Source organism: Neurospora tetraspora (genome assembly GCF_033439725.1).
Source record: "Neurospora tetraspora strain CBS 560.94 chromosome Unknown B0H65scaffold_4, whole genome shotgun sequence".
Lineage (NCBI taxonomy): Eukaryota > Fungi > Ascomycota > Sordariomycetes > Sordariales > Sordariaceae > Neurospora > Neurospora tetraspora.
In genome coordinates this window covers 1113736-1140287 of record NW_026944386.1, presented here as the reverse complement: position 1 = coordinate 1140287, position 26552 = coordinate 1113736, and the positions used below count along the sequence as shown (strand labels likewise).

Genomic DNA, 26552 nt, shown 5'->3' with positions numbered 1-26552 from the left:
TATGATATGTTGGTTGTAATAGGTAATGGAAGGTAGGTAGGTAGGTAGGTAGGGTATGATGGTTTCGACATGATAAAACAGTTTAGGTGTTTGTACAGGGGTATAAATGCGATGATGCATAGGCTTGCTGGAGTTTGAAGGTCCAAAACAAACGCAAGATAAAGAAGAAACAGAAAACAAAGTAAGGGAAAGAAGCGTCTGTTCGCTGTGGTTGAGATAAATGACGAGCAGTATGGTGACTGGTGTTGGGGTTCGGTATTATCAGCCGTGGACAAAAAGTCCATGATCACTCCAAGCTCCCACCCAACCTTCGAATCTCGTCATCATGCAGAGCACCCATCCATAAGCAACGCTCAGTGATACCCTCAATAGGCTGGAACGAGTAACGTGAGCTCGCTTCAAGAAGTCTCAGCAGCGTCTTGACCACCCCGGCCGCGATCCTACAACGCTCGAAGTTCACCAAAGGAGCAGTAGTGGGCGAGCTCGCAATCTCGCTCGGTCGCTGGGCGTTGAAGAGGAGATCGTGCGTGTAAATGCCCACAAAGGGGATACATCCCTCGTCAGCGGTCTTTGAGTCACTGCCCTCCATCTCTTTGCGCAGGTTGTAGAAATTCCTAGTAGGCGACATCAACGTCTCCAAATCCTGCACCGTTCGCTGGTCACTGGAGGGCACCATCGCCCATGTCTTGTTAAGACGGCCAATCTCATTGCTCATAAGCGCAATGGTCAGCTGTGCCATGGTGGCAAAGTTGCGGAAGCGTCGACAATGCGCTGCAATGTGGATGAGCTTGATGATGCAACGAGCCCTTTCCTCGATGTCACGAGTCAGGACAATTTCGGAAATAGCCCATTTTACCATGATATTGAAGCGGGCAATCACCACCTCGACGCCATGCGCATCCGTGTCCCTCAAAAATGAGACCCAGCTGCGCGCGTGGACGCCTTTTTGCTCGGCATTCTTCCACCTCATGTCAATCAGTTCTCTCCAGTCGATTTCATTCAGCGCATCTTTCTCGATGAGAGTAAATTGCTCAGCCAGGATCTCGCTGTCGAAAGCCAGAATGAAGGGCAAGTGGGCTGAGAGTCTGCTATCGGACGCTTCAGATAGCTCACCAGCTTCCGGCAACGGCGAGGGTATATCAAGCTGGCGTTTATTGCGGGGCGTGTCCTTCGGAGCAGTGGGCTGTACCGGAGATGAATGTTGATACTGGCCATAGGGAGCAGCTGTTGTGGTCGGAGTGGTATCAGGTGTCGGTGGCAAAGGCTTCTGCCATCCTTCTTGCTGCTGATATGCGGAAACTTTGGCAATATCTGGAGGCATCTGAAGCGCCTGAACCAGAGTTATGGGTGGGGATGGCGGGTTAGAGCCGGATTGATTCTCAGCGAGGGGATATGCCGGCTGTGTCGAGAGGGCAACGCCAATTGCCGAAGGAGAAATGACACCGTAGTCGTCAACACCAGCATCGAATGGTTCCGCGGACATTTCCGAAGACAGGTCTGTGTCATCTTCACTTTCCATCGTCAAGAAAGACTGCTCAGCGCTCATACGCACCGGCTCTGCAGTGGACACTGCGTCGTCGACCTTGACAGGCTTCATACTGTCCGTCTTCTCCACAAAATCAAACGAAGTTGTAGAAGGGTGTTGGGAGCTTTGTACGCTCTGCCCATCGGATGAAGGAGGCTGCAAGACGGAACGGTCGGTCCACGATTGCAGCGTATCCTGGTTGACACCAGAATCGTCTATGATTCCTCGCTCCAGCAACGGGATAGAGTTGTAGGAGTCTCTGGAAGTGGCGGAAATGAAGGACTCGGCATTAGTGATCCGGTACTGCCGGGGCGTGACATCCAGATAGCTGTCAGCTATATCCATTGGTGCAGGTGTCGTAGGTGAAGGTGGGACAAGGATATCCTCCCCAGCAACATGTACGTGCCGATGATCCTTCTTCTCCTCTTCTGTGACCTCCTCAGGCTGCGTCGGAAGGGTATGAGTTGTCTGTGCGACCTTGAATGTTGGTAGGTCCATGGACAAGCGAATGGTCGACCTCCTTTCATATTTCCCTTCCAACTTGAGCAGTGCGGCTTCAACACCGCCATCCTCATCATCGTCGGGAATTTGCGCCAACTTGATCGCCTCAGCCTCGAAGGACGGGCGCATAACCGGCTTCGATGAGTGAGTGCTAAAGAGAGACATGTGGCGTTTAGGATTTTGCTCGGCGAGGGCTCCGAGAGAAAAGACTTCTTGTCGATTATAGTCACTCGTGACAACATCCACGAAGCTGCTGGAGTCTTGGTGAGCCGGGCTTCGTATAAACGAACTCGCGAAAGAGTCCGTGTACGTTGTGAGGGATCCAACCGAACGGGATGTTCTCAGTGGCGGATGATCCAAATCGCCAACGTTTGACACAGCGCGAAGGTCACCTCCTGGCCTCCTTCGGAGAACACGAAGCGGCTGCGGAACCAGGACTTGGGACGAGTCATCAGCCACGGACTCCTCCGAATATGTCGTAGCATCGAAGCTCCTAATGGTTGGCTGTGGCATAATACCGCTAGTATACGACGCGAAGCGTCCATGCCTTGCCGACCAAGTCGAGTGCTGTGATCTGCTTGAAAGGTTCCTGAAATGTCCACGCAGTCCGCTCCGAGGAGTCTGATTAACGTCTTGCATGACATGATCAATAGATGGCTGACCGAACTCTTCTGATGGGAGATCTTCCCCTTCTCCAGGAGTAGAGTCAGGTATAATCGGCGATTCCTGGTCGGCCGAGACCGAGTTGCGAAGGACGTGTTGACCTAGGATGTATGAAGACGTTCTCGGTGTTCCCAGTTGTTGATCTGGCGGCGTGTTTGGTGGCGTTGGATCTGCAGTGATTGGGATGAACGAATGAGCAAATGATGCCGATGAACTGGCAGCTGGCAACGCTCCGGACATTACAGGCTGAAGGGTGGTACCATCGACAATGACAATCGAGTCGCTGCCAGATGATATCCCCGTATCACTCCTAGGTTGTGCAGTTTCAACACTGGGAAGGTTAAACACCGTGTCCATGTGTGCAGCCGAATACTCCATCGGGTTCCCGTGAGTCCTTGCTTCTCCGTTTCCAGTTGCCGGAGGAACTACGTATTCGAGTTTCTCGGCTTCCACAGCTGCATCTTCGCGTACTGCTTTCTTAAAGTCCTCCGCGACTCCAGCGCTGAGCAGATCAATACGCACAGGTGGGCGGGCTCCGTTCTGACGAGCTTTCGACTGCGGTACTATCGCTGTCCCTGGAAGCCGGTTCGTTGTTGCGCCCTTTGGCCCGATGGGCGAGATGTTGGCCAACATTGTTTGGTTGGATGGATATGTTGGCGTCTTATGGCTCAACGCGCGCCGGACGCCTCCGAGCAGCTTCTTCATTCCATGGCTGGACATGGCTGACCCCATGAACTTATCCTTCCGCACCTCTACCGGTTGAAAGACAGTGGTCTGCCTGGAAGGGTCGCCCATAGCACTATTTGGACGTACCTCAACAAAGGCTTGCCCAGGCGGAAAGATGTTACCTTGGATAAGGCTTCCCGCATATGGCAGCGTCAAAAGGAATTCCGCATTTTTGTACAGAACCTTTTCTGTCACAGTGGCGTGATCATGAAGAGAATCACTCAAGCTGTTATTCCGCTTGTGGGAGGAGTGCTGAGGTCGGACACGTTTGCCTGTAAGGGAGCGAGGAGTAGTCGCTATACCTTCGGTGGCGTTGTATACGGAGCTGGGGTCTGCTGGGTGAGCAGTCAACGGCCGGTTGGATCCTATTTGCGTATGTCGCGAACTCTTAATCGGGAATGAGCACGATACGACCTCGACGCTTGTGATACTGGTTGGCGAGGCTTGATTCCTCTCAAGTTCATCGATCTCCGGGGCTTCGGGGGTTCCTGGCCTGTCACCGACAATGATGGAGTCAATATGCCCTGCCTTTGCGATCTCAGCGTAGAAGCTCGTTGGTCCACGAGGGGTCGTCGGGACGTTTAGCTCATCCAACTGGGGTGGTCCTTTGTCGTATTTGACCCAGAAGCTGGGAGTCAAATTCGGGTCACGATGACCTGCGATACCTCCTGGCGTGATGGGGATGTCGGATGCCAACGAAGCGTCAAAGTCGGGTCCATCCCAAAACTGCGAACAGATTCTCCTCCAGCACTTTTTGAGCTCAGGCAGAGTCTTCATCTCTATCTTGTGCGCCTTGGATACTTCAGCCCACTCGTCGACAACATCGTTCAAGAGGTTACAGAAAGAAACGCGCAAGTCGTAGTCGACAACGAAATCGTCCATGAAGTAGTTGAGGATCCAATGCCGGAGGGCAACGAAAGTACGAACACGCACCACCGTCCCCAAGTCACCCTCTCTTGCCAAAGCCCATCGAAGGCGCGCGAACAGCATGGAAAGCAAGTCGTGAGAATCGAGGAACTGTCGATACGTGAGGAAGAAATCAGACACGAGGTCATAGTCCAGAAAGGAGGGCGAGGTAATCTCTGCAACTAGACGAGGGGGCGTAGCGGCAGTTACGGCACCGGTGTTTGGCGAATACCTAACAATAACCCGATCATCGCAGGCAGGTTTGAAGGTCAGTTCGTCGAACATGGCGGGCTCAATCACTAGGTGAGTCGACATGTAGGTTGAGCGCAGCGGCAGACCAGAAGCAGGAGACGTAGACGAGACAGGATTGTCCAAGATATGGTGGTCGCTAATAGCAAAATCCATACCATGGATGGGGCCTGTGCCTGGAGTCGCCGAGCAATTTGCCATGGTGCTGTTGATGCGACGGTCCTCAACGGAGGCGCTGCTTGAGAGTATCTCTTCGGTCGGGGCATATGATGAGCCACGGATAAAGGGCGTTCCTCGAATGCTGAATCTGGGAGTCCCTATCCTCCAGGACGGTATAGCTACTTCCAACAATGGCGAGCTGGTCATGTCCGTATCCTCAACAGTCCTGGGTCGTGTGCCTTCGCTGGGTTGGGTGATGATGACCTTGAAGCCCCCGGTTTCGGGTTCGCGAACCACATTTCCATCGGCAAGGGTTTCTGAATCAGACGCGGCTCGGCGATGTCCTGGCCTTCTAAGACTCCCCAGGTAGTCGCGCCTCGTGATGGGCGGGGTAGGGAGGTCTGGCGTTGAAGTCCATTGGTTGTCGAACATCTTGGTACTTTCTCCAAAAGTGTCATCATTTTCTGAAGATGAGTGCTCCAGGCCAGCTGTGCCGGGCGGTGTCATGGGAAAGACGAAGGGTGGTTGTGGGTAGCGCTGGTTAGCCGGGCGGACAGTTGGCCTACATGATTATCAGCATCGACGGCAGAGACACGGTCATCATGACTGCATGCATGCATACCTCAGGTAAATGCGCCCATTATGCCCGACATTCGCTACGGCAAAGTGTCTCCCCTCGCGTCCTGCAGAGCCTCCATCTGGGGTAATGTCGAAATCGCGACTCCCCTGGCCATATTTCCGCCGTGTACTGGTAGGACTGGCTGTGTCGTTTGATTTGCGCTCCGAAACTGGGAGCAACGGCTTGGGTGTTCCTGAGCCAGTGCCTGGTATAGGGGGTCGCGACTTGGGCGTCTTTAGTCGTTCTGGGCCCGACGAGGCATACATGGGCATTGTCTTCCCTCCATCTTTTGATCGCTTTTGCGAAGGCCTGCGAAACCGCAGATCGCGCAAAGACCTGGTCGCCTGAAGAGTCGAAGATGTCGGGGTGGGAGTGGAATCCGATCGATTTCTCTGCAAGGGTTTTTGCTGTCGAAGTCGTGGGGTTTGTGTTGTTGTTTTTGGGGTGCCCGCAGTCGGAGGAGCCGATGGTGAGTCGGCCTCCATTGCGGTGGCACCAATGGGCAGCTGAATTATAACTCGCGATAGCGTCCAAAACTAGCTGCTACCGTTGTTGTCGCTGGCGACGATTTGGGACGGTATCGAATTCCGAGTCGGTGTCGGTGTCGGCGCCAGCGTGTGTATGGGGTTAGGGACTGTTTCTGGATCGAGATCGGGGCCGTCGTCGTCTGTGGTGAAAAAAAACATAAGGAGTGTTAACGCCTGGTCGCCTGGCCGTTCGTTCTTTCGTCTCGCGCTGCGGCGCTTCCAAGGTTCAAGTTGAAGTTCGTCTCTTCTTCTTTTCTTTTTTACTGTGCGACTTCCCAATCAGCCTCGAACCAGTGGCGGTCTCATTGGCCCGGGCGAGGAAAGAGCGGGAGTATCTCGGTCGGCGAGGCTGTCGTCATAATCGCATTGGAGGAGGAAGGAAGGACATGTCTTGGAAAGCAGCCGGCGGGTGTTGCGCGAGGGACGGCTGACCCAAAATGGCGAAGTAAGGCGAGGGAAAGAAGGGAGGGCGGAATGCAAGTGGGAGAAAACTCGAAAGGAAGGAACCTGGAAGTCACGTACCGAGCGTTGTTACCTGTCCTGGAAATACTGGACAGCGCCATCAAGATTGGACGGTGCACTCTGGTCACACACAGCACGCTATTCCGCGCCTGTAAGTCCAGGTATCTGTACCTAGAGGTACCCAGTCCACCTGCAGGTGCCTGAACAAAATAGGTGATAGGCTCCCCCAGAATGATGTTCACCAGATGGAAACCCTCCAGTCCCTTTGACGCCTATCACGCCAACGGCTATCTTGAGAGGGAGTCAAAAGATGGAGAAATGGAAATGGGTACCTAGAGTTTGGATCGACAGCGTGTCAATCAAGTGGAAGAGCTGGAGGGAGCACTGGGGATTCCAGGGACGTGCAGCTGGAGACCTGCAAGGTGCCTTCTCCAAATCCTCAACCGCTCAAGCCGCCCTTTGACCACGGCTTGCCAAGTGCGAGATTGCTCGCACAAACATGGGGTGAACCGCTGGACAATGCTTGGTCGGCCCAGACACGAGCTTTGAATGGACTGGATGGGGTCACTACTCACTAGACGGGGCTGCCTTCTAGACCTCGCTGGAATGGCTTTTTTTTTTTTTTCAGATTCTTTTTTTTCTTCCTCCTCCTTTCTTGTTGCGCCGACCCAATAGATGGGCTAATTTACATTACAGAGTCTTCCACTTCTTCCTCGCTCCCTCGCTTGTTTTTCCCCAAAAAGTGTTCCTGGCCTTCGCGCGTCAGGGTCAGGGTCAACAGTGAGAACGGGGCTCTGGCCGACAAGGGCACCACGCGTGGGTCCTCTTTCTTGTCAACGGGAAGACGATCCGGTTGGTCCCAGATACGGTTTGCTTCTCCACTTCTGGTTCCGCCCTCGATTCCATTCCCTTTCGACTTCAGTCCGGAATTCAACTCGATTCCCCCGTTTCAACGTCTCTGCAAGCCCGTCGCAATGACTGACAGCTTGGGTTGCGTTCTACAACGTGCCGTGGACTGCCTCGAGACGGCGTACCTGAATGGTGATGCATGACATCTTGCACAGAGGGAGAGAGGCAAGGCACATCGGCCGCATTGAACAAGATCACGACAGGCACAATCCTCCAATCACCAGTCAGCCATTTTCGCTTTCTTCACGATTAAGTCCTGGTTCCATGCACGGGACGGCACCCATTGACGACAACCATGGACCACAAGCGACCATCGAACATGATGGCGACAAAACAAGGTTCCCTGGCTGTCTCGATCGTTCAACCATGCGATTGCGGAGCAAGGGCGGGTCAAATCCGTTCTCCTCATTCTCGCTTCGGGCACTTCATCGGGCTTCAGATAACCACTTCTCTTTCAAAAGACCCTGAAGGATCTTCAACCACTTCAACTTTCTTTTTTAAGGAGCAAGCCCGCCAATTCACAAAACAGTAGCATAAATACTTGCCGGGTAGGTATCTCACGGGAACTCTGTATTCTACCTGCATAGTACATACTCGACATCACACGCGTGCCACCGAGCCCATTCTCTCATCAGTCTTCGAAGCACCAAACACCATGGTACGATGCGATACCCGAGAGCCTGGTTTGCCTGGTCGCCAATGGGTCCTTCCAACATCTTCATTTCCCAATCTGCCGGGTCCTAGGACGTTCGATCGGCCACCAAGGTCTGGGGCAGATGCAATTCCCCTGCCCCACACGCTAATAACAACTTGACTTCTACCCTGAGACAAATACGCTTTTCTTCTCTTTGTATATCGAACCATGCAAGATATTAAGAAACCAGAATATGAAACGCAGGGCGAACGCAAAGTCAAACTTGACAGGTATCGGACAATTAACCAACTGCCACTGGAAGCTCCCGCCAATGCGTGCTGCAAGATGCATCACTTGCAGCGGCTTTTACAGGGTGAACCACTGATGTTAACGCGCAGCTATCCAATACAATCGCTCTTGTTCCTGCAGCGACCATAAGCGGACCAGCAGATCAGTGACAATCATGCCGTCACTCGATTCAGTCCAGTCGCCTATCACCGGATGCCTGTCCAACGACATTCGGCTTTTTTCCTACCTTTCATATATCAGGCTTCTTTACTCCTCCTTCAACTTGTAGAGCCAAGATCTTGGAACTCCGAATACCATCACGTCACACTACTTGACCTTCCGGCACCGTGCTGCCCAATGACGATTAAAAAAGCGTCTACCCGTTTCCTGTTCGACTTTTATCTCGAGCCCCGAGTGAGATCCCCCGAAACAAGCGCACACGCAAACACGGACACAGATACAGACACACGGTTTTGAAAGACATGCCGCACAACGGTAACGGTAACGATCGCGGTCCGCACTCAGATAGTGTTGTGACCCGAGCGAGACTCGAGCGTTTGCTTGTTGGAGAGAAAGTTTCTCGTATAGGCCTCAAATGTGGTGATGGGTCATCATGTCTCGAGCTGAGACCTCCGAGACTTTCGAGACCGTTGTTGTCAGTCAGTGGCTTCGGCTCTTTTGGAAGACTCAACAGCTCGCTACCAGTTCCCCTCCCTTTTTTCCTGTGGTAGGCTCGTTTTTGAACCAGTAGGGTTGGGAGGAAAGGTGTGATGGCAAACCGTCTTGGCGGGTTCTGTATCACACAGCAAAGTCTGGTAGAGCTACTCGACCTCTCGGAGCGCGGAGGTGGGAGGCACACGGAGGCACACGGACGGGAGGGAGGGAAACCGTTTACACCACCACCGGATGTTGAGCCATTTGCGGTTTTGTTCAGACTTCTCATTTCTGTCTACCAGGTATTCTCTACTCGCATTACGTCAATGCCAACGGTAGGTTACCTCTCATCCCTCCCAGAGTTCAGCGCTTCAGCTCATGGCCATGCAAACGATCTCGACCACCTGAGTGGAATGTCACACAGTACCTTTCTGGTGCTCTGGTACCCATCCTTCTTGGCGGACCTGTCGGCAGTTGCAACGGAACGGTTACGGTTTGCTGCAGCCGTTGGAAGACAAGCTCACAAAAACTTCCCAGACAGAGCCTCTTTCAAATCATGCACTATTCACAGGAGTGACAGGATCCCATACACAAACTCCGACGCCAATCTTTTTCACATGCTGAGTTTCTCGGCTGTCCTTCTCCATGATTCCTCTACGCCCTACCTATCCCAGACCCTCCAGAAAACAGTCGTCTCGGTTTCTTTTCTCAGAATCCGGCAAACTCCGGTAAACGGTTAGCGAGTGTAACGGTCTTTGATGAGGTTAGGTATACTTGACCGTTCCAGTGACAAGCCCAGGACCTCCTCCCTGTAAGGTAAAGCTAGTAGCTACTGTAGTTAACTACCAAAACAGCATTCATTCGATGAGGAAAAGAAGGTTCAAATTGCAGAGTGTCGTTGCGTTGGTGGTGTTGATCAAACGTTATTGATGTTGTTATGACGATGACTTCGGGTCAAAGGATGAGGATTTTGAGAGGGTGATGAAGTTGTATTCGTCTACCGGGAGTAGCAATATCGGTAAGGTTACTGACTGGGTGGTCACTTGACAGGAATCACCTCGGATGATACCGAACACTACTACTACAAAGAACCATTCTTTTGCATGTGAAAATTTATTCATCCTCTCAGGACTCCGCAATTCGTGATACTCAGAGAACATCCATCATGTTCACAAAAAAGAGTTAAGGACAGCCGAGACAAGTCAAATCCCGTTGGACTAAGTAACAGTTGACAAAGCTCGCTATAGGTACGCTGCACTGTTTGCATTATAGGATCTCGTCCTGTGGCGGTTGTCAACAAACAAATCGGACCATATCAGTTCAATCGGGTATGGTGTAGCGGTAACATCGTTGACTCTCACTTCCTCAGGAGTGACTGCTCTCTTCTCAACAGCCCCGGGTTCGACTCCCGGTATCCGAGTCTCTAACAACATCTTTTTTCGCAACTTTTTGTTCTATACATATTGATTTTTTTGTCGATTGTGCATGATGTTTTTTTTTTCTCTTTTCTCTTCTTTACCTTTCTCAATAGCCTACCGTAAAAATCAGCGACGGGCTCTGTTTATTTAGAGGTCTTCCTTCGACTTATTTACTCAACTTCTATTTTTGCGCAATTCTATTTTGCGCAAACTGGAGATGTTATTTTTGAACTAGAACATTCTGAATCTTCATATCACATGGATGGAACTTGATGCTCGTTCAAGCGTAGATGTGGGCTCTTGGACGTCGTCGCATGACCACGAACACAATATCAGTCACAAACCAGTCAGACATACTTATAGTGATATCAACTTCTCGTTATCGAATCCATATCCAACATATCAAATCTCATTTAAAACCCCTAGAAAATTCGACAAAAAGCCGTGGGCAGATAAACTTTGTGGTAGTGAACTGTACAAGAGGCTCAACGGAATCTTATTACTGGGGGTTGATAACATGAAATAGAACCAAGTAGACACTATCATTCAGCCCATTAGTGGAACCTGGAATCAAGAGGAATATTAATGCATGATCATCACACAAGAGTCAATAGATCAGACGAGCGGCCACGTTTGATGTATCCTCATACGCGGGGGCAACACTCAAAGCAAGAGCGAAACAGCAACAAGAAAGTGGTGGTTCTATTAACCTATGCCCAAAACCTATCATCCTCTATATGAAAGTCGTCCACCTCCTACTACGGACGTCGCCATTTCTACAACATCTCAAACTCCCAAACACCCTCACCCTCACCCTCTACCTCTCCCTCTAGGCTCTACCTAACATTATACCTGGCAATCAACCCCGCCATCTTCTCCACGAACCAGCCCTTAGGATCGGGACTCGTATCCGCGCTCTCCGCCACCGTCAAAATCGTCCTGACACCCACACCCACGCTATCCGACCCGGTATACTCCCGGAGGGTATTCAACACCTCTGCGATGGCCGCCTGATCGCCACCAAATGCTCCGACCTCGTTCAACACCGCGCCCAGCTCCTGGAGGTTGTTCACGGCGGGGACGGCAATCTGGTAGTCGAACGACTCGGTCACATCGAGTTGTTCCATGACGGTACGCTGCGAAGTCGTGGCGAGGATCAAGAGGCGGTGGCCCTTGGGTGGCGGGGTGACGAGAAGGGTGACGAGGGCCTGGAGGATGGTGTTGGACAGGCGCGGGCCGACGGGGTTCCATTCGATGATGCGCTCGAGATTGTCGATGATGAGGAGGGAAAGCGGGGACTTGTAAGCGTCCGTAAAGATCTTGTGCAGGTAGTCCTTCTTGGCGACCTCGTCGCGGAAGCCGACCATGTCGGAGGGCGTGATGAACTTGATGAAGGGGAAATCGGACTTCATGGCGATGTGGGCGGCCAAAGCGGTCTTTCCGGAGGCCGAAGGACCGTGAAGGAGGACGGTCATGTGCTTAAGGCGCTCGAGCTTGCGCACGTTGTTGACGTAGAGCATGCCATCCTCCAGGATCGAAGTGATGCTCTTGGAGTAGTGAATGACGCCGTAAGCCAGGTGTTTCTCGAGCTCGGACTCATCGGCGCCGAAAGCGGGCTTGACTTCTTCGAGGGCGTTGAGGAAGTCTTGATGGTTGACCTTCATGTTGGCCACATCTTCAGAGACGCCAGCCATGGTGCCGACTTTGATGTGTCGGGAGAAGGCGTACGAGGTGGCGGACTTGACGAGACCGCTGAGCTCGGCACCGGAGAAATTCTTGGTGAGAGTGGCGAGCTCGGCAAGGTCGACGTCGTCATCCATGACCTTGTTCTCCTTCATCTTAGAGGTATGGATCTTGAGAATCTGGCTACGGCCATGCTCATCGGGAAGCGAGATTTCGATTTGGACCTCGAGACGACCGGGACGAAGCAAAGCGTCGTCGATCATGTCCTTACGGTTGGTCATTCCGATAAGGAGGATGTTGTTGAGCTGGTCGACACCGTCGAGCTTGGAGAGCAGCTGGTTGACGACGCTGTCACCGACACCGGTGCCGCCGCCAGCACCAGAGCCTCTCTGCTTGCACACGGCGTCCAACTCATCGAAGATGATAATGTGCAGGCCGGACTCGTCTCCCTTCTCCTTGTACTCCTTCTCGGCATCGGCGAAGAGCTTACGGATGTTCTCTTCAGACTGACCAACATACTTGTTCAACACTTCAGGACCGTTGATGACCTTGGGTTCCCTGGCGTTGAGCATCTTGCCGATTTGTCTGGCAATCAGGGTCTTGCCGGTACCAGGAGGACCATAAAGCAACATGCCCTTCACGTGCATGATACCGAGCTTCTCGATGAGACCAGGAGGGAAGATACGAGAGGCGAAGGCACGACGGAAAATGGTGGAGAACTCGGTATCCAAGCCACCAATACCCATATCCTCGAACTTGAAGTCCGGGGCGATGATAGCGTTGGCCGCTGGGCGCTTGTTGGAGCCCTTGAGCTTGATGGGTGACCTAGCATCCTTGTAGAAGCCAATGCTGGCCTGGTTGGTGAGAATACCGCGTGCTCCAGGGTCACTGCGTGTGGGAGCCTCGCCCGATCCGGCCATGGTCAGATCAACCAGAGTGACAGTCTTGACCATGACAGCCAAGGGGATATTCTTAACGTCGAGAAGGAACCTCTGACCAGGAGCAAAGATCTGGTTCTGGAAGGTCTTGACGAAGATCTTGGCCAGCTCATCCTGGTCATAGGGGGTATCGATGATTCTGTTGGCTGACGCAAATCCGATCTCGACATCCATGGAGCCAATGTAGGCGTCGCCTCCACGGGCAAAAGGATCGTAGACCTCTCCCATCAACTCGTCCATCATGCCGACTCCGCACCATGTTCGCTGAGGGTCTGACAAGCTAATATGACCCTGACGGAATCCGGGGGTAGGGCGTGCCGTCACGACGTAGTCTCCTCGTAGTTGTCTTCCTGTCAAACGGATGTATAGATCGGAGCCGTCACGGTTCGGGGGGAAGTCGTCGGGCGATACGGCGCAACTATAGTCCAAGGTTAGTGGCTTGAATCGCCTGACGGTAGGGCGCGTAGGAACTCACATGTTGCCAAAGATGTAGAGACTCTGCAATGTCTTGTCATCAACTTTTGCGAGTCGAAGAGGAACACCGCGGCCGGCTGACTGAGAAGGGTATCCGCCAGGAGCGGGCTGTCCGCCATAACCGCCGCCGCCGCCGCCGCCGCCATAGCTCTTCTCGGATGGCGCACCTCCGTATCCGGCACCACCGCCGCCACCAGAGTATTGGGGTTGAGAAGGAGCGCGACCACCTGGGCTGCCGTAGTTGGACGGTGGTGCGCCGCCGCCGTATCCGCCTCCCGCTGCTTGTTGAACGGGACGGCCGGGGAGACCAGCTCCTCCTTGTGGGGTTTGGGGCTTCTTGCCAAAGAGATTGCCTCGAATATCCATGGTGACTTGTTGTGTAGATTATAAGTTACGAGTATCGAGGAGTAGGATGGGCGTGTAAATCGGGAGAACCAGTCGCCCTTGGTGGTGTATCTATAGTTGTCGTCGGAGTGGGTTCGCCGCAAGTAGACACGTTGGTATGTTGGTTCGGCGATTGATTGCTTTGAATCGACGTGTACTTTCGCAGATGGCAAAGATGGTGGTGTATGGCGAGATGTATGTTTATGCAAAGCAAAACAATCTATATGGTAATGAGCCTGATCCTGCGATTGAGCTTCAGTTCGGTGTTTTGTTGAGAGGGGACGTCTGGGCTGTTGTGTCAAAGGGAAGGCGAGCTCCCGCTGTCATTGCGTGGTTTCAGCTGTGTCCCACTGACCTTGTACAAGATATACGGTTGACAGCGGGTATTTTGATGCGCATACGGTCAAATTACTTGTAATAGCACCCCTGCCTCAGGTACTGGAAGCGCTAATTCAGTGGGTCCCCGGACCTTGTCCCCTGGCGGCCAGACTCGCCCCTGATCAATGTACGTCAAAGAGCGGGGCACGTGTTGGCCGGCTGGGCGGGTACCAGCAATTGTCAGATGAAAGGTACTTCTACCAATGTGCCGTCGCCGTCAACATCCCTCACATAAAAAGAGAGAGAACCGTTTCATTATATGTGAATATCGATATGCCTCTGTGAGTAACGTCCTGCTCTTGGACGTGCGAAACTGTACTAACAACATCACAGCCACCTGCTCGGCAAAAAATCATGGAATGTCTACAACACAGACAACGTCGCCCGCGTCCGCCGTGACGAGGCCGAGGCCCGTGCTCGCGAGGAAGCTGAAGAGCAACGCATGCAACAGGTCGACGCGGAACGTCGTCTAGCCATTCTCCGCGGTGAAGTCCCGCCGCCACTTGAGGAACCGCCAGCAGCAGATTCCAGCAATCATGGGCGCCGTCATCGTGAACGTGACCCTCTGACGGAAGGACGCAAACGCAAGCGTGCAGGCGAAGATGACACCGATTATGAAATGAGGGTAGCGCGAGAACGTGCCACGGCAGGGGAAAGTGCGGCCAGGGAGCTGTCTGGCCCAGTGAAGTCGACTTCCATCACCACTGCATCGCTGGTCGATAGCAGGGGTCATATCACGTTGTTTGCTGAAGAGGAGCTGAAGCTGGCAGAAAAGGACGAGAAAACAGAGACAGAAGCATCAAAGAAAAAGCGTGAGGAGGCGGAGCAGCATCAGGTACGCTTTACCAGCGCGGCGGGCAGGGATGCGGAAGGCTTGCTAGCGAAGAACGGCCCCTGGTATGCGACACCAGATGGGGACGTTGCTGCGTTGGTTCCATCCAAGAACGTGTTCGGAAAGGAGGATCCAGGACGGAAGGCTCGTGAGGTGGAAAGACTGAGTGCCAGTGATCCGCTTGCGATGATGAAGAGGGGTGCCAAGATGGTGCGCGATCTTAATAAGGAACGGGAGCGGGAGAATGAGGAGAGGGAAAGAGAACTGAAGGATCTGCGGAAGGAAGAGCGGCGACGGGAGAAGAGAAGGCGAACAGAACACCGCAGGGAAAGACATGATAGTAGGGAGCCTGGTGACGAGTCTGACCGCGGGAGGTGGTCTCGGTCAGAAAGGCGGGAACGAGACCATCACCGAGACCGATCGCGAGATAGAGACCGCCACCGTGAGCGTCGCCATGACCGCGACAGAGATCGTGAACGGGGTCGCCATCATGAGGAAAGGGAGAGAAACTGCGACGGAGAACGAAGTCGTGAGCGTGAAAGAGACAGGGAAAGGAGAAGAGATCACTCTCGTGACAGGCACCATAGACGGTCTAGCAAGGAGCGGGACGACCGCGAGCATCGCAACCACAGAGATCGCGATGGTCATGATGGTAAGCATGATCATCATCAACATCATCACCGATCAGAAAGGCCGGGTGACAAGGACAAGCCAAGACATGGAAGAGGTGATCGCACATAACATCCTCATCTTTTTCCAATTTCCAACGTTTGGAACATAAAACCCTAGCGTCAACATTAGGTAAATAGTGAACAAGATACCCAAGACAAATATTATCCATTACCTCCCAACCAAACACCAATGCCCAAACACTGTATCCCAATCCCACCCATCCCATCACCTCTCCTTCCAAGGCAAACTAATCGCCACCTCCCTCATATCCCTCTCCACCATCTCCCTCAAACTCTTCGTTCCCTCCCCACCCTCCTCCAGCATCTCGTTCAAACTCCCCAAAATCTCCTCCACCAGCTCCTTACTCCCCCCTTCCTTCCGATCACTATAAACATCCACCCCTTCCTTCGTAAACAGCGTCGGCGCAAACCACGTAACCACCCACCTCTCCTGTACCTCCCCCGTCTCCTCATTTTTTCTCTCCCCCCACCCCAACACCTCCCAATGACTGCTCACAAAAAACAACCACCCCGACCCGCGCCAGTCCCAACTGGTAGTGTCATCTTTGATATTTGCCAAGTCCCAGTTGCCTGTGTCGATTCCCGCGACGGTCTTGACGCCCCCTGAACCGGAGAGGGATTCGTATTCGACTAGGTCGTCTAGGCGTGGACGGCCGTCTGAGGTGGTGGGAGACAAAGGTTTGTAGGTGATGCGCACGTTGCGGGCGGAGCGCCACATGGAGAGGGTGGAGTGGGTTACGGACCAGGTGCGGTGGAGGAAGTCGAGGGGTGGGAAGGGGATGGTTTGTGGGGGTGGGGAGGAGCGAGAGGGGTGGGAGTATTTGTAGGGGAGGCGGAGGGTGACTTTCATGCCGGAAGAGGTGGTGGGCGGTGTGGTGGCCATGGTTTGGTTGATGAGGCGATGGTCGATGGTTAAGATGACAAACTTGATTATTGTTGTTGAAGGTTGATATAATGAGCAGAACTGATGGATGAAACGGGCTGGTCCTATATATGTGCGATTCTGGGATGAGAGTGAAGTTCAAGGGTGGAAGAGGTTTGATGTCTTGATGATGTTGGGTCGGGTCAGCTGAAACAGTGTGAAATGGTACGCTACTACCGATTGGTTCACTGGAAACACAGGGATGCTTGAGTCCCCTGCCTTGGTCTGGATATCTCAGCATCCTCCAGGGTATAGACCATTTATCAGATGGAAACGGTGACTGGAGATCTCATGGGATTTTCGACATAAGAATTGGAATCAAGAAAACTTCCAACTGATAGTCGTCCTGGCGTCTTGCCCGCGTCAAACCCAGACACTTCAGCTTTGACCGAAGAAGTCATGGAGGCCAGTGCTATGTATCGGGTCAGCCGTCCTACCGGTCACCCTTTTCTTGTTTTCAACACTCTTCCCGTCCTGTCATATCTCACCGACAAGGTGATCTTTAACCGCATCGTCAAGAGCGGTTCAGGTAAGATGTCATACCGTAGGATTTGATCACAGTCAAGTCCAGAAAAAGATCAGCAGTTGAAAAGTGACAAAACTCCAATCGGGAGGGTGACATTCCGAGACAAGGGTTCCATTCATCGAGGTACCCAATTCGGCCTTAGCGCACGCATCCACCCAATCCACTGTGTGCGGCTGTTCTGTTTTAGGCTTTTAGCGGGGAACGAGTGGGGCCCCACAAGGCTGATTCAACGACATGTCTTGACTCCACCTTTTGATCTGTAGAGGTAGTTCTTGATCTTCTTGGCGCGCGTTGGGGCTTGGTCATTTTCGACTTCACATCGACTTCTTCCACTCGTTCACAGGGGACAATCAATGACAAACCAAGGGTGAAAAGGAAGTGGCGATTTAACATCGTACAAAGTGTTATACAGAACTTCGAATTCGAATCACCCTGACCGGAAACATTGCGCTCAGATTTTGACAGGTTCTCAAAATTGCGTACAGCAACTCAACCTCAACCTCAACCTCAACCTCGACCTCAACCTCATCATCAACACCCCCATCTCACTCCATCCACCCGCCGCACCCCCACCCCACCACTGACCAACTCACCTCACCCGAATTCCAACCACCAAAATGACTCAACCACCCTCCGACAACACCACCAACACCAACGACGATGAAATCTTCGCCGACGTAGAGGCGGAAGCAGCCGCCATGGCCGCAGCAATGGGTTTCTCCTCCTTCGGCCAACAAGCTCCCCTTGCCGGAGACTCCGATGCCGACGAAACCTCTGCTGCTGATCCTAACGGACGTCCCTCTAAGAAACGGCGCTACAACTCCCGCGTCGACGCCTACGTCGGTCCGACACCACAGGGTACGGGGGCGAATGACGTCCCTGTTCAACGGAGGGTTTTTGCTTCCAAGAGTGAGAAGGAAGACAATGTTGGGGATGAGAACGAGATCAACCTCGACATCGACGACAACGACAACGACAACGACGAAAATCCCGCTGCCGAGGCTTCATCGACTACCACCACCATCACGCTTCCAATCAACCCATCTCTACCACCCAAACCACCGCAAATCCAAGTGTCGAATCACGGCTTCAACAACAACAACCTTCACAACCAAAGAGGTGGCCACAGTGGCCACGGCGGACGAGGTGGTCGCGGCGGCGTCGGCGTCGGCGTCGGCGGTAGGGGTGGACATGGCGGTCACGGTCACGGACGCGGCGACCCCTCGAAACCTTGGTACACCGATTACTACGACCCATCAAGCAACGAGAACCCCTGGGAGCGATTGGAGCAGCAGCGCGGGATGGAAGCCGTGGGGAGCTGGCTACCTAGTCGGTCTGGAGGTGGCGGAGGCGGTGGCCGTCGTGGAGGGCTCGGGTCTGGGTCTGGGTCTGGGGCTTCTGGTTCTCAGCAGGAGGGTCAGCCGGTCGTATAAGCTGTACCTACTGTACAGCAGGGGCCTTATGTGGAGGTGAAGGCCCTTCATCACTTCTGGTGCACCGACATGATGCAATGTGGATGGTGACGATGATGGCGATGGTGACGATGGTGGTGATGGTGATACAGGAGGAGACGCCGATATCAGTATCGAAAGTCCAAGCAGGGGTTGAAGCTGAAGCTGAAGGTGAAGCTTGGAGTGCGCGCGCCGACGGTCGATGTGTGGCTCCGCTGCTGCTCATGCTGCTGCTCTGCCTGCTGGCAATGTTTATGATTGCCATGGCAGTGGTGGTCAGAGCCATACCAGTTCCATCTGTCAGTTAATCGGTTGGTTTGATACCCTAGTTCTTTATTCAACAAGTCGTGTTGTTCTTATGTTCCCTCCTCAACATCCGCATTGGTCATTCACTTCTCAATACCCCCTTCCTGTGGATGGTATCTAGTTTGTCTGGTGCCTACCCAGCTCCTGTGGGATGTCTGATGGATGTCATCTGAGTCGGGGTAGTCCATGGGTGGGTGATGAATGGTGTCTCTATGTTGTACAACACTTCACTCACTTACCTACACTACCTAAGGGTATGTGTGGTCGCATCACATGAGACTATCCATCATGAGTTTTCCTTTGTCAAGGTCATGTCTACTTCCTGTTACTTTTACTTTCCCTACCTTAAGGTACTCTCGCACTTGCCTATCCACCTTCACACATCACCCATCATTATCATTCATCCAGGGGAGAGTCATCTATAGACCACTCGGCCAAGTGCTCTCCCTACCCGGACCCGGACACTTTCCTACAAAATACACGGTCACAGGTCACGTCACGACACCCACCTCAAGACAAAAAGATCTTTTAACTACCAAAATCAACATATGAAGAAGACTACCTCAAAAACGCCTAGCCAAGACCCGAGATACTATATCCAAAGAGAAGATCAAGCCACAAATTCCACGAATCCTACCCCATTGCCTGTCTGGTACAGGCAAACCCGGCTAGATACAGAAGAGCCATGAGCCATCCACCATCCACCAACCACCCATCACCCCACTGCCTCACCCGAGCAGCACCAACATCTACTCTATGGAGCTTAGCCTCAAGGGGCAATAGTCCCCCCCACTGTCAGAGGGAACATAGGTACCCAGTCAGCCGGCACTTCTGTCCACACTGTCCGTCCGTATCTGGGGACTGGGTGGTCCGTTTTCCTTATGCCGAACGGTCCCCAGACACGTGCCAGATCAAGCCAAGAAGCTGACAAGCCGCCCAGGATAACGGACAGAGGAGGGTGTCAGGCCGGTAGCAGTGGGTGTGTGGAGCTCCTCGCGGGTCTCGGAGTCGTTTTCCGAGTATTTTGGACGAATAGGCAGAGCAACCGTCACTGTCGCTCCCGCTGCCACGCCCATCGTGCTCACACACCCACCACCACACCGGCAGTAGCCATCACATCCTGCAGCCCTGTCGGGCTTGTGTGTTCTGCAGCGACTCGGATCTCCCCTCCCACGGCAAGTGTCTTGCCCCTGCGTCGTCACCTTCCCAAGGATCCGGATTCCCACCCTCCATCTTTGTGAAAAGAAAGCCAAGAAAATGGAGGGGGGTGTGAGTGTGCCTGGTGCCTGGATGCGGCGTCTAACCCAACCCATATAATATCCAGGAAAAGAAAAGGCCCCCAAGGAAATCCCAAAAAAACAGTCCAATCAAAGAAACTGGGCATTTTTTCGAAACGATGTGGTCCGTGGTAAGGGAAGAGCAGGGGGGGCGTGTAGTTTGAACGAGGAAAACGCCGCAAGCTGCACGTCTTGACGCATTCCAGCCCAACCTAACGACCACCCCCGTCAACCGTAAACCTGACTCCGTTTTTCCCTGTCTCCGCTGGGCGTATATCGCGGCTAAATTTGCCGCGTCTCATATGGTTTTTCCAACGTCATCTCTTCCGCAAGGCTGAGAATTCCAAAAGACCTCCAGGACATTTTCCCGTTTTGTGCAAAAAGTAAACATGAAAAAGGGGTATGTGCAAGTATAATCCCTATGTGCTGAATCCGAAGAAAAGAAGATGAAGGGAAATAGTTTTCAGATGCAAATGTGACCGCATTGGTTTAGAAAGCATCCGGAGAGGGGTGACGTGCGCGCGCCTTGCTGTACTCCTTGGGGTGCTTCTTTGCCGCCTTGGCTGAAAGAGCTCTGTTTCGAAGCAGTCAGTTCCAAGTTCGCTCTTTCTTTCTGATTCTCGGAAATCAAAACTCACGTCACTTTCTTCTGTGTCCACTCGAGGTCTTTCCGCACCGCCTGGGCATCTTCAAGCCCCTGGGCAAATCGCGCCCTTGTCCTCGCAAGACGTGCTTGTGCCTTGGCCTGCAGTTCGAGGACCTCGCGGTGCTTTGCGTTCAGACCGCCAGAGCTAAAGTGGATCCGATTAGTAAATAGTCCAGGAGAACACAGCCTCTCCGGTCCGGAAACAAACTCACATCTTGGCCTGCTCGACCGTCAAGCGGTCAAGAGGGATGGGCGAGAACGTATCCGCAAATCGATCTTGCATGTACTCGTTCAGATCGATACCACTCGCAGATCCCGCGCTCTCGTAATCTCCCTGGCTGCTTCCAGCGTAGGTAGAGGCGGGAATGGAATAGGTGGAATGACCCATGCCAGATCCGGAAGTCACTGACGGATCGGATTCCTCAGGAGGAGAGACGGAGTAGTTGCTGTCATTGCTGTTGTAGTAGGTAGGATACGTGGGGTACTGTCCCTTTCCGGAAGGAATGGGAAGCGCGCCAGTAGCCGCGTGATACTGGGTAGAGTAGTTTAACGACATGATTGTGACTGTGTAATGTGTGACCTGAATGCGGAAGACGTCACTGTGGTGGTGGATACCAAGAAGAGGTATGACGGCTTGTGCGTTTGTGGGGTTTCCCCAGGTTCGGATGAGGACTTGTGGGTATTGGGATGTGGATTGATGCAGGAACTAGACTGGGAAGAGTCAAGTAATGGGAAGACAAGGCCAAGTGTCAAGATAGTTGCCAAAAGTGTCTGAGTGTAAACAAGGTCTTCAAGAAGGTTCTGGGTCTGGATCTGAAGACTGAAGATGTGATGGAGAAGGAGAAAGAAAAACTCAACTACTCTGGTCAACAACAACCCCCTTTTATACCTTTCTCAACCTCCCCCCTGTCGACAACTTCGAGCCATCATGATCTCGAGAGATAAGAGTCGGTGACTCTATTCGTGGACAGGCCTTCCTTGACCCCGCTTGTAAACCGGCAGGAGATAGGATCAGGTTGACAGGGACGGGGATGGTGGTGACGACGATGGACTAGTTTCGATAGTGCCTGGCCTGTCATCCACTCTTCTGCCGTGGCGATATGTCCAACGAGCATGAGGATGGCAAAGCCGATGGGGTGATCCCTGAAGCTTTCGACCATGAAGGAAGGCTCGCATTCGCCTGCAGGTGGATTTCGAATGCTCAGAGAAAGGCAATGCATATGCCGAGAGGCAACTATCACCGTTTGTATTGGTGGACCCGGAGTGATGGAGGGAATATCAAGTGAGGATCCTGTCAGGTTTTTCCAGATTCACACCGCATGTAAGTGACAAAGCAAAGGACGGTCCGGAAAGACATCCAAAGGGCGAACGAAGCACCAACGGGGAGGCCGAGCTGGGATAAACGGGGAGCTAGAGGATCGATAATCAAGTCCAGAACGGAGCACAAGGGCATGTGGAGGGGCGTGTGTGCAACAGGTTGTCGATAAAAGGAAGCAGGCATCGGAGGCATAAGCCATTGTAGGTAATAAGCAAGGGGTGCTCTGGCCAGAATTCAGGCAAGGATAGTTCGGGTATGAGGAATGCGTGAGTTGTTGACGGTGTATGACAAGCCGGTGGGCAATAGAAAGTGAGTGTCGGGCCTGATATTCTACCAAAAAAAACATTTCTGTGAGGATGAGTAAATTGTACATAGAGAGATGTATCAGACTTGCGCTGGCCAACTGGAATCGATCTGCACCATGGTACGGAACACGGGTCGGGAAGCAATACTAAGGCACCGGCTTCTTCATAAGCCGCTTCCGTGTACATGGTGCACTGTGTAGGTTGGGAGAGCTTCCCACTTGGGAATTGGTGACGAACGAAACAAGCGCGCTCGTCCGTTAACGCTAGCCACATGGCAAAGGTGCTGTTGGATTCGTCAGCTATAGAACCGTTTTCGTTGGTAGGAGCGATGTTTGAGTTCAAACGGAGGGTGCGAAAAGGTGGGTAAGGCAGTGATGCAGGGAATCGGGTGAGCGATGTGTTGTTCAAAATGTCTGCATCATAATTTTCCCCCTCTCTTCCTCGAGATTCGGATTTCTCCCATTTTGCTCATCTGATTTCTTGGCCTGACATCCGTACCTTTTCAGTGTTCCAGGAGCGTTCTGTTTGGCCTGTGGTTCCCTTAGCTTCGTTCTTTTCTCCCCTATAAGAGAGCGGGAAAGCCAGCAGTACCTTACTGTAAAACTAAACTCAATTCCGAGAATTGGGATAATTCCATTGGTTGGAACGGCGAGACCCCCCAACCATTCAGGCTGACTTGACCCTACAGCAATTGGTTGGAGACGTCCAACAGGGCATTGCTCGCATTGTGCCGAACCTTGGGCAAGACAGCATAGGTGACATAAGTTGGGTCCCGATGGAAATGTCCGAGACATATATACCCAAGTGTTTGACGTCGGGTCAAAAATGACAGAACAGCATTGTCTTTTGGGCCTTGCAGAAGTTCAGGTACATATTGAGATTGTAGTCAACTTCCAGGCTTTTCTTGAAGGTACTGGTCTGCTTGAAGAACCTCACAAACTGTTCTCGTAGGATATTGTGTCGTTATATGGACCGTGGGAGTGAAGCCTCTATGCGGGTCTCAGACGCTGTGATGTTCAAGCTGTTTTGCCTTGCCTAGATGACATGCCGAGGAAGGTTTCGGGAGCCTCCAGCCGTGACAGTTGACATGAGTATGATTCAGAAGGCCACGCAGTTTGACAAGAAGCGGTGCGCTCCATTGCTCTATCCCTGGAGGTCCAGACGAACTGCAGAGATCCAGGGGCGGATGCGTGTGCCGGTCCGTCCTGTGAGGCAACTCCGCGAGGTGACATGTACGACACAGTCAACCCATGTAGGTCAAGGGTAAACCGAAGAAGACATTGAGGCACTTGCCCGAAGGTTCTCATAAGAATCTGAATTGTGAATAAAGGTGATAGAACGAGAACGTGAAGGCCTGAAACCCCCTTACTAGAAGAGACATCCATTGACTTCCAAAGATAAGTAATGGTCCTATCTAGGAATTTCTAAATGTCTTGGAAGCCCAGCGGAGGATAAAGCCCAGTCAGGAAAGAGGCGTCCGAGAGGTCCGGGATGTAGACCGAACCGAACTTTGACGCCTACTGCAGTTCCTTGAACCGTTTTCATCCCGCGTCCCCCAACCACAGTCGGTTTTCCAGACAGTGATTCTAGCCAGAAGGTACCTCGATAAGGTGGGGAAGGAGCATGACTTGCAAAGCATGCGAAGACGTAGCTAGTGTGGTTTTGCCGTCCACCAACAAGAAGCCAGAAGCCATATGGTGTGCTGTCGTCGGGCCACTCACTTGAAGCGCCATCAACCCGGACCCTGCTGGCATCAGAGAAAGGCAAAGCTAGGCCGGCCCAATTCACCTCGCATGGCTGATAGCTGGAGCCGTTTGGGTATGCGAACTTGCGCCCCCGCGAAAACAACCCCCAATGGCGACGCGGGGCATTGCGTCAGAAGTGCCGGTGGAAGTGAAGAGTCCAGCTCAATGGTCAGCTAATCCAGTTGGGAGGAGTGGAGGCGTGGAGGCGTGGATGAAGTCTGACAACGAAGAGCTTGAACGTTGCAACGATGAACCGGTAGAAGAACAGGTACCTGGGCTGGTATGTGACATGACCCGTGGATGTAGGTATGCAAACGGTGTACATACGTACATGACTTCCCTTCGTGCCTAATGCAGGCTCGGGAGGGCAGCAAGGGGACAACGCATCAAGCCTTCCTGCACGTTCATGGCATGGTGCGGCGCAAAGGCGTATCGGTGCAGGGAACGACGACGGCTGGTCGTTGCTGGTGTTCGAGAAGGAAAATGGGTTCCGCGGCTGGATGTAGCCTGTGTGGGGACATTTGGGGACATGGAACAGCGAAAATGTAACCTCAGTGTTTGAGTGGAATTAGGGAAATGCAGTCCGACCAAACTTGCGCCGACGACTGATGACTGGGCACGATTTCATAGGATGAAAGATGCCATAGCCGGAGCCCCAAGGTGCCTGCTGAGAGAACCATGCCGGAAAACGTACATGAAGCGTACATGAGGTGCCAAATCCGCGCCCGGGGGTATGACGGGAAAAGGAAGGAAAAGAAACAAGCTTCCTCTTTGTGTCTTGTGTCGTGACGAGGTTGTTGTTGAACTCTCCGTTTCCAAAGCAGGCATTGATGATTGAGTGATGATGATGACTGCTGGCCCGTCTGAGGGGAAAAAATGATAGTGGATGGCAGCCCAGCTGCATGCTTTGTTGTCCAAGGCAGATTCATTCGGCTTCTAAGATTTCGTCAGGAAAAAAAAGAGAAAAAAAAAGAAACGTCAATAGTAACCGTGGATAAGGCCAAACCGTATGAAAGCGAAGAACTCTTTTGCCGCTCGCAGTTCGTCTACCAATTGCTCGTTCCTGTAGACGTCCGCGCAGTTTGAAACGGCTGGTTTGCAGGCAAAGCCTCAGCAGTTCGCAGTTCGTGCTAGAGAAATGCGGCTAGGGCTTTTCGGTCCATGAAAACTCGCGAATCATATCGATCGAAAGGTTACCAGGCGTGACATGATATCCGGGCCATTCGTGGACAATATCATGTCGTGTAATCTTGGGAAGAACGATGTCGGAGGATCACGAAGGCTTGGTAGCCGAAGGTGTAAGGTTACGGTAGTGAAGTGCGTGTAGAGAAACAAAGTGTCAGATTCAAGGGTGGGGATTCTGGCTAATTCGTTGAGGGTTAGATTCCTAGCCACCTGATTAAGCCTAATTCCTGGGCATATCTGGGCTACCCTAGCACTCCCTATACCTTCTAGAGCGCTCGCTCGAATTAGCTATATATACTCTTTAATTAATTAATTCTGTACCGTTTAATTTGATAATTAATAGTTTGATTTGCGTATTTACGTTCAATCGCGCTACGATAATAAGCAATATCCCTATGAAAAGCTCAACCGCTAACTTACTTTTAAATAACTATATCTTTATTAAAAGAATCTACTGATAAGATTGTTATAGTTATCCTTAAGTCGCCTAACGATTGGCCTAGCTAGTATAAAGCTCTTAAGAGATTCGTTAATAGTAATTAAAAGTTTGGTAATTGGTTACTTAAGGGAGGACTTATAATTTATTAAGTTTTACCCTTTAAGCCGAAAGACTTTTTCCTTACGAAGTAGGCTAAGGACCGCCTTTTGGCGGTAAAGAAAGAGTTCGTTAAATTTAATTATAGAATCCGAATTAAGAAGGTTATAATTATTATTACGATAATTACTATTATTATTATTACCAATATTAATAATACGAATATTAATATTATTATTGAAATTATTATTATTATTTAAATTTAGTAAGAAGCTGTTAAAAGTGTTAACGATAAAGAAGTAGAGGAAGAAGAAAATAAAGAGGAAGAGGAAGATAAATATTATATTAAATAGGATATTCTAGAGGATATAATTATTAATCCTACCGTCGGTTTAATAATTGCTAGGAAGGTAGTATATAATTAATTTAATAATACGTATAATACCCGCTATAAATATTAGAAGGATTTTAATAACGCTAATACCCGAATCCGTAATTAAATAAATATTTATATTGCCGCTTATTATATTAATTCTTCGTTCGAATAAGATTAATTCTTTAAAGATTAATTTAGAGAAATTAAGGGTTAAATTAATTACCGTCCTATTAATTAAATGATTAAAATTTATTATAATTATTAAACTTTTATTAACGAGACTTAGAAGAAGGTTATTAAAGATTTTGAATAATAATTATCCGAATAGGAGATTTTTAT

The 26552-nt window shown here is 51.7% G+C and overlaps 9 protein-coding genes and 1 non-coding gene across 10 annotated transcripts; 5 read left to right on the top strand and 5 right to left on the bottom strand.

The window, feature by feature from the left end:
• Positions 1-203: 203 nt before the first annotated feature.
• Positions 204-5967, bottom strand: B0H65DRAFT_186634 (putative RasGEF group protein). The gene is made up of 2 exons (XM_062821581.1): positions 5352-5967; positions 204-5291 (listed from the first exon to the last, which is right to left on the bottom strand). Exons 1-2 carry the CDS (start codon positions 5831-5833, stop codon positions 287-289), a joined length of 5487 nt encoding a protein of 1828 aa, XP_062681438.1. The 5' UTR covers positions 5834-5967; the 3' UTR covers positions 204-286.
• A 2814-nt stretch (positions 5968-8781) lies between these two features.
• Positions 8782-9911, top strand: B0H65DRAFT_573265 (uncharacterized protein; the record flags this gene model as incomplete). The annotated part of the gene is made up of 2 exons (XM_062830542.1): positions 8782-8872; positions 9015-9911. 2 exons carry the CDS (start codon positions 8782-8784, stop codon positions 9560-9562), a joined length of 639 nt encoding a protein of 212 aa, XP_062681437.1. The 3' UTR covers positions 9563-9911.
• A 235-nt stretch (positions 9912-10146) lies between these two features.
• On the top strand, positions 10147-10242 carry B0H65DRAFT_t272. Its single transcript has one exon. It is a non-coding gene; the product is annotated as a tRNA-Glu (tRNA).
• Positions 10243-10839: 597 nt separating this feature from the next.
• Positions 10840-14010, bottom strand: B0H65DRAFT_524108 (P-loop containing nucleoside triphosphate hydrolase protein). The gene is made up of 2 exons (XM_062828816.1): positions 13337-14010; positions 10840-13279 (listed from the first exon to the last, which is right to left on the bottom strand). The coding sequence occupies exons 1-2, from the start codon at positions 13699-13701 to the stop codon at positions 11077-11079; spliced, it is 2568 nt and encodes an 855-aa protein (XP_062681436.1). The 5' UTR covers positions 13702-14010; the 3' UTR covers positions 10840-11076.
• Positions 14011-14227: 217 nt separating this feature from the next.
• Positions 14228-15710, top strand: B0H65DRAFT_524105 (uncharacterized protein; the record flags this gene model as incomplete). The annotated part of the gene is made up of 3 exons (XM_062828815.1): positions 14228-14378; positions 14431-15281; positions 15322-15710. The coding sequence occupies exons 1-3, from the start codon at positions 14371-14373 to the stop codon at positions 15708-15710; spliced, it is 1248 nt and encodes a 415-aa protein (XP_062681435.1). The 5' UTR covers positions 14228-14370.
• Positions 15711-15813: 103 nt separating this feature from the next.
• Positions 15814-16819, bottom strand: B0H65DRAFT_464600 (uncharacterized protein). The gene has a single exon (XM_062826763.1). The coding sequence runs from the start codon at positions 16502-16504 to the stop codon at positions 15827-15829; it is 678 nt and encodes a 225-aa protein (XP_062681434.1). The 5' UTR covers positions 16505-16819; the 3' UTR covers positions 15814-15826.
• Positions 16820-17574: 755 nt separating this feature from the next.
• B0H65DRAFT_186572 (uncharacterized protein) lies at positions 17575-18800 on the top strand. The gene has a single exon (XM_062821579.1). The coding sequence runs from the start codon at positions 17687-17689 to the stop codon at positions 18500-18502; it is 816 nt and encodes a 271-aa protein (XP_062681433.1). The 5' UTR covers positions 17575-17686; the 3' UTR covers positions 18503-18800.
• A 1565-nt stretch (positions 18801-20365) lies between these two features.
• On the bottom strand, positions 20366-21490 carry B0H65DRAFT_186557 (uncharacterized protein). Its single transcript, XM_062821578.1, has 3 exons — positions 20962-21490; positions 20742-20894; positions 20366-20677 (listed from the first exon to the last, which is right to left on the bottom strand). The coding sequence occupies exons 1-3, from the start codon at positions 21303-21305 to the stop codon at positions 20593-20595; spliced, it is 582 nt and encodes a 193-aa protein (XP_062681432.1). The 5' UTR covers positions 21306-21490; the 3' UTR covers positions 20366-20592.
• Positions 21491-22071: 581 nt separating this feature from the next.
• Positions 22072-23277, bottom strand: B0H65DRAFT_186579 (uncharacterized protein). Its single transcript, XM_062821580.1, has 2 exons — positions 22871-23277; positions 22072-22655 (listed from the first exon to the last, which is right to left on the bottom strand). The coding sequence occupies exons 1-2, from the start codon at positions 23164-23166 to the stop codon at positions 22175-22177; spliced, it is 777 nt and encodes a 258-aa protein (XP_062681431.1). The 5' UTR covers positions 23167-23277; the 3' UTR covers positions 22072-22174.
• Positions 23278-24226: 949 nt separating this feature from the next.
• On the top strand, positions 24227-24623 carry B0H65DRAFT_425488 (uncharacterized protein; the record flags this gene model as incomplete). Its single annotated transcript, XM_062824580.1, has 2 exons — positions 24227-24434; positions 24475-24623. 2 exons carry the CDS (start codon positions 24227-24229, stop codon positions 24621-24623), a joined length of 357 nt encoding a protein of 118 aa, XP_062681430.1.
• Between the last annotated feature and the right edge of the window lie 1929 nt (positions 24624-26552).